A 12,892-nucleotide genomic window follows, 5' to 3' on the forward strand; every position below is an offset into this window, starting at 1 on the left:
TCGGTTGCCTCCCATATGGGCCCCTACTGGAGACTGAACTCACAACCTTTTTTCGTGCACAAGATGAAGCTCCAACCAACTGAGCCACCTGACCAGGGCTATTTTGCTTTTTAGATTCCACATATAAGTGAATTTGTCTACCTCTGTCTGATTTATTTCACTCAGCACACTACCGCTTATATTCATCCATGTTGTTGCACATGGCAAGATTTCATTCTTTTTTATGGCTGAGTTATATTCCCTTGTATATATGTACCACTCTTCTTTATCCATTCATTTATTGGTGGACACTTAGGTTGCTTCCATATCTTGGCAATTCTGAATAATGTTGCAGTGAATGTATAGATGCACATGTCTTTTCAATTTACTGTTTTGGATTTCTGTGGATAAATGCTCTGAAGTGGGATTGTTGGGTCCTCCTTTATCTCTTTATAGCTTTTAGTTTGAAGTCTGTTTTGTCTGGTGTAAGCTTTGCTAGCATAGTTTTTGTTTGTTTTCCATTTTCATAAAATATCTTTTTCCATCCCTTTGTTTTCAGTCTGTGTGTGTGTGTGTGTGTGTGTGTGTGTGTGTGTTGGTCTGAAGCGAGTCTCTTGTAGACAGTGTATCTAAGGGTCTTGTTTTGTTACTCATTTTAGCTATTATATATCTTTTGGTTGGAACATTTAATCTATTTGCATTTAAAGTAATTGTTGATAGACATGCATTTATTGCCATTTTATTACCTATATTTTAGACCAAATTATCCCTTCTTTGTAAAGAAGAACTTTAACATTGTAGTAGTGGTTTGGTAGTGATAAACTCCTTCAGCATTTTGTTGTCTGGGAAGATATTTTTCTGCCCTTTGATTCTAAATGGTAAGTTTGCTGGGTAGAGTGATCTTGGTTATAGGTCCTTGATTTTCATCACTTTGAATATTTCTCACCAGTCCCTTCTGGTCTACAAACTTTCTGTTGAGAAATCAGTTGACAGTCTTATGGGAGCTCCCTTGTAGGTAACTAACTGCTTTTCTCTTGTTTCTAAGATTCTGTCTTTAACCTTTGGCATTTTAATTATGATATGCCTTGGTGTGGGCCTCTTTGGGTTCATCTTCTTTGGGACTTTGTGCTTCCTTTAGTAGGTTAACAAAGTTTACTGTCATTACTTCTCTAAATAGATTTTCAATGTCTTGCTCTCTCACTTCTCCTTTTGGCACCCCCATGATGCAAATGTTGATGTGCTTAAAGTTATCTGAGAGACTCCTGACACTATCCTCATTATTTTAGTCCCTCCCTCCCTTCCTCCCTCCCTTTCCTCCCTCCCTCCCTTCCTTCTTTCCTCCCTCCCTCTCCTTCCTTCCTTCCTTCCTTCCTTCCTTCCTTCCTTCCTTCCTTCCTTCCTTCCTTCTTCAATTCTGATAGAGTGTTTTTTGCTTCTCAGTGTCATGTACTGTATGGTTGATTTCCTGTAAATTATTTTTCAATTCAGTTAATGTATTCTTCATTTTTGACTGATTCTTATTTATGTTTTCTAGTTTCATTTTTATGTTGTTCATCTCTTTGTAGAAGTTCTCATTAAGTTCATCTATTTTTCACCTAAGTTTATAGGGCATTCTTATAACCAGTGTTTTGAATTCTGCATCTAGTGGGTTGTTCATCTCCATTTTGTTTAGCTCTTTACCTGGAGTTTCGTTTTCTTCTTTCATTTGGGGCATGTTTCTTTGTCCCCTCATTTTTTCAGCCTCACTACATTTCTGTCTCTGTATTAGGTAGAGCCGTTATGTCTCTCAGGCTTTGTAGAGTGATATTACATAGTGGCGTCTCTCTAGGGTCCAGTGGCACAACTTCCCCGATCACCTGAGCTGGGGACTCCAAGTGTGACCTTCATGCCCATGTGGGTTGTGTGTATCCTCCTATTGTAGTTGAGCCTTGATTGCTGTTGACACCTCACTGTGAGAGACTTATCACCACGATGATCAGCTGCAGGGACTGGCTGTGACCACCATTGAGGATCAGGTCTGCAGGGGCTGATCCATGGAGCAGGACTTACATCAGTGGGTCTCTGGTACCCCCCGAGTCTGCTCCTTGAGTGTGTTGCTTGTGGAGGTGGTTGGGTGGTGCTTTGATGTGGTATGAAGCTGTCTACCAGGAGCACTAGCCAGGGGCCCTCCTGGGAGGTGCAGCCCAAGGACAACCACTGCTTGTGTTCTTTGTGGGGCCACTGGCATGAGCTACAAAGTGATCTGCAGATGGCTGCTACTTGTCCTGGGCTTGGAGGTGCCCAGGAGAGGCCAAGCTGTGAAACAGGTGTGGCTGCCCCTAGTGCCAGGCCTGGGGCCACTTAGTCAGTGGTACAGGGCAAGTTGAGGCTGAATCTGCTTGTTTGAGAGGTTTTAGGCAAGTCTAAAGCATGAGCCAAGATAGGCCCTTTGTATGAAGAAGCCTGCAGTTGGGTGGGGCAAGGACTCGGGGAATCAGCAGGGCAGGGTGAACTGTGAACTGTGTTAGCCAGGTTGATGGAGACTCAGATATGGCACCTACCAGCCAGCTGTGTGTGGGGAGGGCTTAGCAAAGGAGGAAGGGCCTCTGCTAGTGCTTCATTTTGGGAGAAAGCTACCGTCCAGCCCCTACCCTAATGCCAGACAATTCATTTCCTACCCACATGTCCCTGTGCCATTTGAGCTGCTTCCCCAGGACTGGAGCTCAGAGTGAGTGAGCATGAGTAATTCTGTTTGTGTGCATGGGACCCTAAACCCTGCAGGTTCATGGCTGATCTGAGAGATACAAATTCTTCTTAAATATTTTTACATATATTGGGTTCATAGGTTCAAGGTTATGACTAGCCTCACATTTGTACCAGACTAATGTTAAGCCATAGCATTTAAGCTGTCAGTTTAGTTATAACACATGTTTCGTAAGGGTGTGTGATATTCGATAGTAAAATGTATCTGAGAGATATGGCGAACTACAAATTCATTGTTAGTGTGGTTTTTTTTTTTGCTGAATTATATTTTGTTGATTATTTTATTATAGTTGTCCCAATTTTTCCCCTTTGCCCCCCCTCCACCCAGCACCCCCAACTCCCTCAGACAGTCCCTGTACCATTGTGCATGTCCGTGGGTCATGTGGCTACTCCATTTCCTGTATGTACTTTGCATCCCCATGGCTATTCTGTCATTACCTATTTGTACTTTTTAATCCCCTTATCCCTTTACCCATTTCCCTACACCCCCATCTCATCTGGCAACCATCAAAACATTCTCTGTATCCATGATTCTGTCTCTGTTCTTCTTGTTTGTTTCGTTTGTTTTCTTGATTCAAATGTTGATATGTATTAATTGTCATTTGATTGTTCATAGTTTTAATCTTCTTTATCTTAGATAAGTCCCTTTAACATTTCATATAATATTGATTTGGTGATGATGAACTCCTTTAGTTTTTTCTTGTCTGGAAAGCTCTTTATCTGCCCTTTGATTCTAAATGATAGTTTTGCTGGGTAGAGCAGTGTTGGCTGTAGGTCACTACTTTTCATGACTTTGAATATTTCGTGACAGTCTCTTTTAGCCTGTGAATTTCCTTTTGAGAAATCAGCTGACAGTCTTATGGGAACTCCCCTGTAGGTAACTGACTGCTTTTCTCTTGCTGCTTTTAAGAGTCTCTCTTTAACTTTTCGCATTTTAATTATGATGTGTCTTGGAGAAGGCCTCTTTGCATCCATCTTGTTTGGGATTCTCCGTGATTCTTGGACTTGCATGTCTATTTCCTTCACAAAATTGGGGAAGTTTTCTTTCATTATCTTTTCAAATAGATTTCCAATTTCTTGATCCTCTTTTCCTTCTGGTTACCCCTATGGTACGAATGTTGGACCTCTTGAAGTTGACCCAGAGGCTGCTTTCACTAGATACCTCATTTTGGATTTTTTTTTCTTCTTGTTCTGATTTAAGGAGGTTCTTAATGATGGTTGTTCTGTAGTTTAGTTGTAATTTTTTTTCTTAATGGGGCATTTGCAAGGTGTCCCCAATCCTCTTTTTATTTTTATTTTTTTTAAAGATTTTACTTATTTTTAGGGAGAGGGGAGGGGAGGGAGAAAGAGAAGGAGAGAAACATCCATGTGTGGTTGCCTGTCACACACTCACATGCCCGCAACTGAGGACCCAGTCTGCAACCCAGTCATATGCCCTGACTGGGAACTGAACTGGTGACCCTTTGGTTCACAGGCCGGCACTCAATCCACTGAGCAACACCAGGCAGGGCTTAGTTGTAAGTTTGAGGTGGTTGTAGGAGGATTTAAGTATTGCATTTACCTCTACCATCATCTTGATTGGGATGGAGAATGATGATTTTAAAGTCTGTGTCTGAAAAACTCTTCACAGGAACTGAAAAGCCTCTTTTGTACAATTTGGTGTTATATGGTTTTTTTTGAAGACTTTTAAAATGTTTTTTCAAATAGGTGTTTTCTAAATTCAGAATATTCTATTATATTCTTTTAAAAAACTTTTTAGTCCTACCCAAGGATATTTTTATCGATTTGATAGAGAGAGAGAGACATAGAGAGAGAGAGAGAGAGAGAGAGAGAGAGAAACAGTGATTTGAGAAACGTCAATTATCCTCTGAATGCACCCCAACTGGGGATTGAATGCGCAATCAAGGTATGTGGCCTTACCGGGAATCAAACCCACAACCTTTTGTTGTATGGGACGATGCTACAACCAACTAAGCAACCTGGCCATGGCAAGTATTTTACTATATTGATTTCTTTTTAAATAATTCGGTCTAATGTTAATGTTTGTAAGTCAGAGAGATGTACTTCAGCCATTATATTTTTAAATACTTTGATTTTTATTAAGGATGTAAACTTTTGCTTAAAACATTGTAAATATATATTGAACACTTAACTATGTACAGGATTCTGTTCCAAGCATCAGGGATATAGCAATAATAAAAAGAGATAAAATGTCTTCTCTCCTGAAACCTATTTTCTAATTAGGGGTGATAGTCAAAAAATATAAATCTAAATTCTGTGTCTGTAGTGTGGCATATAGACCAGAGGCATCGGTGTCACCTCTCGGCTTGTTAGAAATGTAATAGGTCATAGGTTCTCTTTCTCTAAGACCTTCTGAATGAAGATCTTTATTTTAACAAGATTCCTAAGTCATTTATATGCATATTAAAGTTTGAGAAATAGTCCTCTAAAAAGAAAAATATCATGAATTTTGAAAGCTGGATGAAGTGCTATGGAGACATGTTGCCAAGCCAGTGGAAAAGATGAAAACACTTCTTTGGAGGTGGTTGCAGGAATAGCCCTGTTCCAGTGCATAGGGCCTTCGTAAGAAGAGCTCGAAGTGGGTAGCAGCCCCTATTTTCTTCCTTGGCAAGGTCCCTTAAGTAGTGAACAACTTTAACAACCATTTATAGCTGCCCTATATTAACCAGAGGAGTGTAGGAATGTATGTGGAAGTTTAAAGAATAGTAATAAAATGAACATTTTTGTTCTCACTATACAGATTAAGAAATAGAATGTTATGAGTACCTTTAAATGCCTCCTTCTGTTTACCTTTTCCCAGTTGAACCATATTTTGCCGTGTATAATGGGTCCTTTTTTGCTCAAGTTTTTGAGGGAAAAATAATGACATGCATTATACTGGGTATTACTAATTCTGTATTTAGATTAAAATGAAATTTTTTTTTCCTGAAAGTTTGGGCCAAAAACGTGGGTGTGCATTATACATGGCAAAATATGGTATGTCTTTCTGATTTTTGCTGTCATTATTTTACTGTTTTTCCTTATTGTTTTATAACTTAGTGCTATGTTCTACAACATTTTGGATTTAATTTTTGAAAAACCAAGTAGCAATAAAAAATCTAGCTATTTTAAGGACAGAGCAGAATTGCCACTTTTAGGTGAAAGCTCCCAGGAGAATACGCACTGAATGGAGTCTCTGGGTAACCTGTCTTACTTCCCTGGAAATTAAGTGACCTCTGGGCTAGTCATTGGGCAAGGTCATTAGCAAGTCATGGGAAACAAAGGACTCACCACAGGATATCAGTCAGAGCAGCAGCATGGGCCAAATGCTGGACATTGGGCAGGAATATGGTCAGAGGGGATGGGTCACTGTATTTTTTGTTTGTGAGCTTACCGTTGTCTACATCAAAGTTTTAGGAGCAGAGAATTCTGTGGGGTGAGTTGAGCTGATCATATGTGGCAGGGAATGGGAGGGGACATAGAGGGGAGAGTGGGAACTTAATCATCACATAGTCCAACAAGCCAAATATACTGGAGAATTGGGTAGAGGTTCAGCAGCGTCCTCGGGTCAATGAAATGGAACAATGGCAGTGGATTCTTGCTGATAAGAACCTTCATCATGTCTGGCCTGTGAATCACATGGCTATGGTTTGGACAGATCACCTTTGATTCCTGGTGACCAGGAGTCATCCTGGAAACTCCTTTTGATGGATAACTTTGTCTCTTTCCTGGCTGGATCTCATGTTTTTGTATCCTATTACATCATCTTAGCTTACTCATATCTTTGGTAGAGAATACATTCTAGTAACTTACTCTAGTAACTTATTTTGAAAGAGTACATTTTTAATATTCTCATTCTAAAAAATTTTTTACTTTATATTCTTTCCCACACTCAAACTATATGGTCAGAGGGTTGAAATTTTATTTTCATCAGGTTTTGAAGGCAGCTTTTTCAGATTTGAAGCCACATAAATGGAGCTTTCTGGGTTTTTGTTATATTGGTTCTCTTGGGAGATAAAAGTAGGCATTCTTGGAACTTTGAGTCATCATTATTACCTTTTTGGTTTGTTACAGTTTGGTACATATTGCATTTTGAGAACAAAAAGGGGAAAATAAATGAAATAATCTTGCACATGTGACTCTGGGTGAGGGAACTTAATACAACATTATAGTATATCTTCAGGGTATATATGAGGTTTGTCCAGAAGGTATCTAGCCATGTAAAATGAAAAATAGAGACATTTATTGAAGAAGATAGAAGACACAAAAAAACAGTGTACATATGACAATGAAGTCTCAGTCCCCTGCAAAGTAGTCACCTTGGGACCTCACTCAGTTCTTCCAGTTGCCATCAGCTGCCCCATCGTATTTTTCTGAATTTCATCGATGGTCTGAAATCTCTTCCCTTTCAAAGGTGGCTTTAGTTTTGGGAAAAGCCAGAAGTCACAGGGCACCAAATCTGGGCTATGGAGGGGCTGAGTCACCTGGGTGATTCGATGTTTTACCAAAAAAACTGCATGAATGATGTGATGCATGAGTGGGGGCGTTGTTGTGATGAAGCTGCCAGTCACCCATAGCTGCAGCCTTCTGAACCATCCAAATAGTTTCCATGGAGGCATGTTCAAGCTTAATGTAAAATTTGATGCAGATTTGTTGCGCTACTCCATCATTTTGAGTGCAACGGCCACACAATACAGATGTTCTCTCAACGGCATCTACCACCCCCCACTGACTAGTACAATGAAGTTGTCGTCATTCACACATGCACATTCCAGTCCGCTATCCTTGGCTGCAAAGTTAAACTGATTTTGTGCAAACCATTCTTGTTATAGTAACAACGGCTGGACTTTTTCTGGACAGACCTCGTATTTATAAGCACATTATAAGATCAAGGGTAGTTTTTATTGTCTGACGTTTGTGTGTGTGTGTATGAAATTTTTAAGTACCTCCTTTCTCTTCAACGCTAGCTTCTCTGTCCCATTGATGTAACCAGTGTTAATAGTATATTTTTTCTCTCTCTTTTTTTGAGATTCAGGTTGCCCATCCTACCCTCATTTCTACATGTAAGGCTAGTATGAGCTATATTAAGATGTACTGTGTTTTGCCATGTTATGATGCACACTTTTTTGCCCAAATTTTTGAAGGTAAAATAAGGATGCACATTATACATGAGTATAATGATTACAAACCATGGGTATAATAATGGGTGTAATAATCCTGTGTATAATGTCTAGAAAAACGTGGGTGCTCATTATACATGGAAGCACATTATACATGGCAAAATATGGTATATTCCAACCCTGGCTGATGTTGCAATACTCACATAACTATGGCCCACCATTTACTTTGTACCATGATTTGCATGGTGATAACTGTTCACACATAAAAGTGAACATGTTAAGTGTAGGCTTTGACAAACATGATGTAAAGACATCATGTAAGTGTGTAGTGTATTCTAAAAGGATTTCTTAAGTACCACTACCTATGTTAGTATTTTAAGACTTTTTTCATTTTACAAATACTTTCAAATATGTATCAATTAAGTGTTTCATGTAGGTACACTAAATATATTTCTTTTAAAGTTTTTTTTTAAAAAACTTTATTATGGAAAATTTCAAACATTCACAGGAGAAGAAAAAAATAGTATAAATTCCAATGCATCCATCACCTGATTGAGCAGAAAGGAAGAAGGACTCATAGATATGCACAACAGTGTGGTGATTATAGAGGGTGGTGGGAGTATAAGGGGGACAAATGGTAATGGAAAAAATACAGTAAAATAAGTTTAAATATAAAATAAATTAAAAAATCATCAACATTTAAAAATGTCATCTATTTATTGAAGAAACCAGTTTCTTTGGGTTTGGCTGATTGATTATGGTATTTTTAAACTTGTTCCTCTAACCCTTGTATTCTTACAAACTAGTTGTTAGATATAGAGGCTTGATTATATTCAGGTTCAATTTTATTTTGACAAGAGTATCTCATAAGTGGTGCTGTGTACTTTCTATTATATCACATCAGGAATCACATAAAGTCCTATTATCTTACTATTAGTGATAAGATTTGAGGTCAGTGGAGTAGGTATTGTGAATTTGACTCTTTATAGAGTTTCTCAGGTACATTTTACATAATAGTTATAGCAGCAACTCCACACATATTTCTTAATCCGAGTTCAGATTATAAAATTAATGATGGTTATTATGACTTTCACTTTGTTTCCTCCTTCATAATTGAATCATTAACAAATGAAAGAATTTCATGTAGTGATTCAGAGCTTGACTAATGAACTTGCTTTTAGCCCAGGTAATTTGCAATTTAGGGTACATTTGATTTAAATAAAATTTGAAGCCTTTGTTTCTTAGTTAAATGCTGTTTTTTCCTCCTTATAAAAATAGACATTAGCATTGAATTGTTTAAAAAAATTACAGAGATTACAGAGAATGTGACTGTATTAGAACCAGAAGGAATTTTTCACTCAACGTTGACTGTTTCACTTTAGATTATTATAAACTGTTGCTTTGTAAGGTTTTGCTGTGGTTAGTTGTGAAAACCATAAAGCAAAGGAAGGCAGTGCTGGATTCTAGATTCAGGGTGGTAGCTAGCTCTGTTGGGAAAAAGGAGGATGGAGATTGATGAGAGGCATACAGGAGACTTGAAATGTATTGGTGGTAGTCTTGTTTAGGCTGGTGTTTGTTTTATTTTTTTATTCTTTAAAGTTTACGTATGTTTTTATAATATATACTTTATTTCACAATTAAAAAGAATAAATGGACTTATTTACTAACAATTTGAAGTATTTCTCAAATGTTCGATTAAATCTTAAACATAAAAATTGTGTCTCTACAATAACATCATAAAATGTGTAGCTTTTTGTCGAAATAAAATTGAACCTGAATATAATCAAGCCTCTATATCTAACAACTAGTTTGTAAGAATACAAGGGTTAGAGGAACAAGTTTAAAAATACCATAATCAATCAGCCAAACCCAAAGAAACTGGTTTCTTCAATAAATAGATGACATTTTTAAATGTTGATGATTTTTTAATTTATTTTATATTTAAATTACAAAGTAATATCCCTAATACAGGGCAAAAATTAAAGGGTTATTATATATCTTATTTGAAATAATGTGTTTTTAAGGTCATTCCTTAAAAAATTATATTTAACATTATCTTGGCATTCTAAGTAACCATAAAAGATGGCTGATGATGTGTCAAGATGGAGAAAAGTAGTAAGTTGAACATGTGCAACTTCCCATTCTTAGTTATAGACTGGTTTACTTGAGAATACCCAAGTTTAGTGCTCATTCTCTATCATTTTTGTGTAGTTGATTCTAGACCCTTAATAGTACCCACTAAATTTTTTTTTAATATCAAATAAGTTGATGAAATCATGCTGGTGCCATGTGGGGTCTATAGATTGTGTCTGGGTTTCCATGGAAGGCATGGTGATTTAGCTTAGATGGTCTGCATTTGGGCGCAACTGAGGGAACTTCTGGGGGAACAAAATCACTCAAGTCTTCTTGAACCTTGCCATTGAGCCTTGTGCTTGTCACATTTTAGCTGACCAGAGAGCAGATTAATCTTGAATTATTCTGGGTATTTGGTCAGATATTTTGAATTGTGTATTAAATAGGGGGTTTAAAAGAAAATACTCTTCTTAAAAGGAACCCTTTAATAATAAAGATTTAAAATTTTGTATTGAATTAAGTATTTTCTGAAAATCTATTATTGTAATCACTGTGCCTTCCAATTTAAAATTGCTACAGTGGTTTTAGAAACTACCTTATAATTCTGGAAAAATGAATTGTATTTCAGTTATATATTAGAAGTGACATGTATTTGGCAAATAAGTGTTTTTCTTGTTACATGGAATGATAATGTAAATGATTTTTAAAATTTAAATGTAACTTAAATAACGAACCTGTTCCCTCCCCCTTTAAAAAATTCTTTTCTTGAAAAATTCCCTTAGGTAACAGAAATTCAAGACTGGAGTGCATCAAGCCCACATAGTGCAGCATACGTTCTCTGGGATAATGGTGCTAAGAACCTTTACAGAGTTGGTTTTGAGGGCATGGTAAGTAGTAAGAACCACAAAAGAAAAAATTGGATGGATGAAGGAAAGGAAGTAATTGTATTCTTTTTTTTTTTCTTTTGTCATCTCTTTTTGTCAGAATACAGCCATCTGATTCATCATGAATATGCAATAGGAGGGGAATCTATAAATTGACAATTTAATAAACTTTACGTTTTTACTACATTTGTTTGAACTATTTAATAGTCAATCTAACAATCTTAAGATTTGGAACTATCTGTAAGGCTGCTCCTTGGCATGGACATGGAAAATAGTATTATAGTGAGACTTTTATGGTATTTTTGTATTCTAGGCTTTGATAGCTGATAAAAATATAAATTACAATAAGTGTTAAAATTACTATTTTTTAAAAAATTTTGTTTTTGAAGGTTACCCTAAAGTTTATTTTAATAATAAAGTGTAATAGTAATTGTATAATTAATACATACATTCAAGCATTCTGTTTTATGTTTCTAAAATATAGAACTGCCCCTTTTGCTTTCTTTTTTTATATTACAATATTATTGACCGTATTTCCGATGCTTTGCTTTACAATTCCCATGACTATTTTGTAACTACTGAGCTGTACTTTTCAGTCCCTTCACCTTTTTGACCCAGTCCCCCAATGAAAATTATTTTTAAGGAGATTTTTTTTCACTGTATTTTGAAAGTGTAGTGTTGATAATTGAAAATGATTGACCTGAAAACACTTTGAATTACTTAAGTGCTTAGGAGAATAGTGGTGGTTTAGTCAGTGGATTGCTCTGTATTTCTGCACTTCATGGATTATTGTTCAAATGTTGACCTCAGCTATTTAATTTATAGAATATAATTAAATGTTATATTTATGCCAACATATGCCTTTTTTATTCTTTACATCTTGAATATATTCCTCATTCAAAAAATTCTTTAAATTTCATTTTTTTCCAACTGTTTTATACCCCTCATTAGAAAGGGAAAAATATTCCACTGTTGTTTTGTCTTGATTTATTCTATTTATGTATAAAAGCCAGCCATGTGAGTCTAAACACATAGCCAATATTTATAATTGTATACATACAGATTATCAGTTTCTCATTACCTTCATGCCTGTCCATTTTTAAACTGTGGATTTTTATAGGATTCCGACGGATAATTAACTTGCTTCAAATGAAGTTTTATGTGCTCAATGTACTCGGGTATTTAATAAGTTTTATGTATGTATATATAATACATATACAATATATGTATACTCATATTTTTTTTATGGCTGAGTAGTACTCTTTTGCATAGTTATGCAATTAATTATATAATGAGATTTCTATTGATAGGTGTCTCTTTTGTTTTTTTTCTTCCAAGCAGTGCTTCAGCAAGTATCCTTGTACATGTGGCTACACGTGTATTTCTGTAGGGTATACTACTAGCAGTGAATTTGCTGGGTTTGAGTATCACACTAAAACAATTTGACCCCTGTGTGTTTTTGGTTAGGATTTACCTAAATGTGATGCTCTAATGACAGAATAGCTATAAAAGAGTTTGGTTCTCTCCCTCTCTCTCTTTCATGTGTGTTTGTATGTGTAAAGGAGCTCCTTTCCTTAGTAGAGTAAGTATACACTAATCTCCTATTTATATCAGGTACTATTAGGCACTTTTAATGAAATCTACTTCTAAATTTTCACAGTAGCCTCCACGGTTGCTTTTCTAAATTCACATTTTCTGTACTTTTTCATGATATGACCACTGCCGTCCCACTCAGATACTTAAATAATCATTTATTTTCTTGTATGAGCAAAGTTAACTACGTCATGGTGAAGTAAGGATTAAAGTTGATGTAAATAGGAAAATTAATTGGACAAGAAATCAAAAGACCGTGTTTAGTTCTGTATCAAAATTGTAGAAAGAGCAAATGAATTGAGTTCTTTTTTTGGTAAAAGTATCTATAAAATGGAAGGTGTTATGTACATTTTAAATATTAGGTAGTTGTTACAGTTCTTTTTTTTTTTCAGCATGTGTTTCTGAAAATACTGTAAGGATCAGGTTTATAGTTTTTGAGGGGTGCTTTTGAAAGCCATGTTAAGAGTGACTTAACCCAGACCTACTCTTGACTTCTGCTGA

The 12,892-nt window shown here is 36.2% G+C and overlaps 1 protein-coding gene across 1 annotated transcript in view; it reads left to right on the forward strand.

Moving 5' to 3' along the window:
• Positions 1-12,892, forward strand: part of MIB1 (MIB E3 ubiquitin protein ligase 1) — a 135,534-nt gene that overhangs the window by 22,621 nt on the left and 100,021 nt on the right. The window contains exon 4 of the mRNA XM_054583439.1: positions 10,697-10,801. Coding sequence (XP_054439414.1) covers positions 10,697-10,801 — 105 coding nt within the window. The remainder of the gene's footprint in view (positions 1-10,696; positions 10,802-12,892) is intronic.

Source organism: Pteronotus mesoamericanus, unplaced genomic scaffold (genome assembly GCF_021234165.1).
Source record: "Pteronotus mesoamericanus isolate MK-2021 breed Mesoamerican mustached bat unplaced genomic scaffold, CSHL_Meso_final contig_74, whole genome shotgun sequence".
Classification (NCBI taxonomy): Eukaryota; Metazoa; Chordata; class Mammalia; order Chiroptera; family Mormoopidae; genus Pteronotus; species Pteronotus mesoamericanus.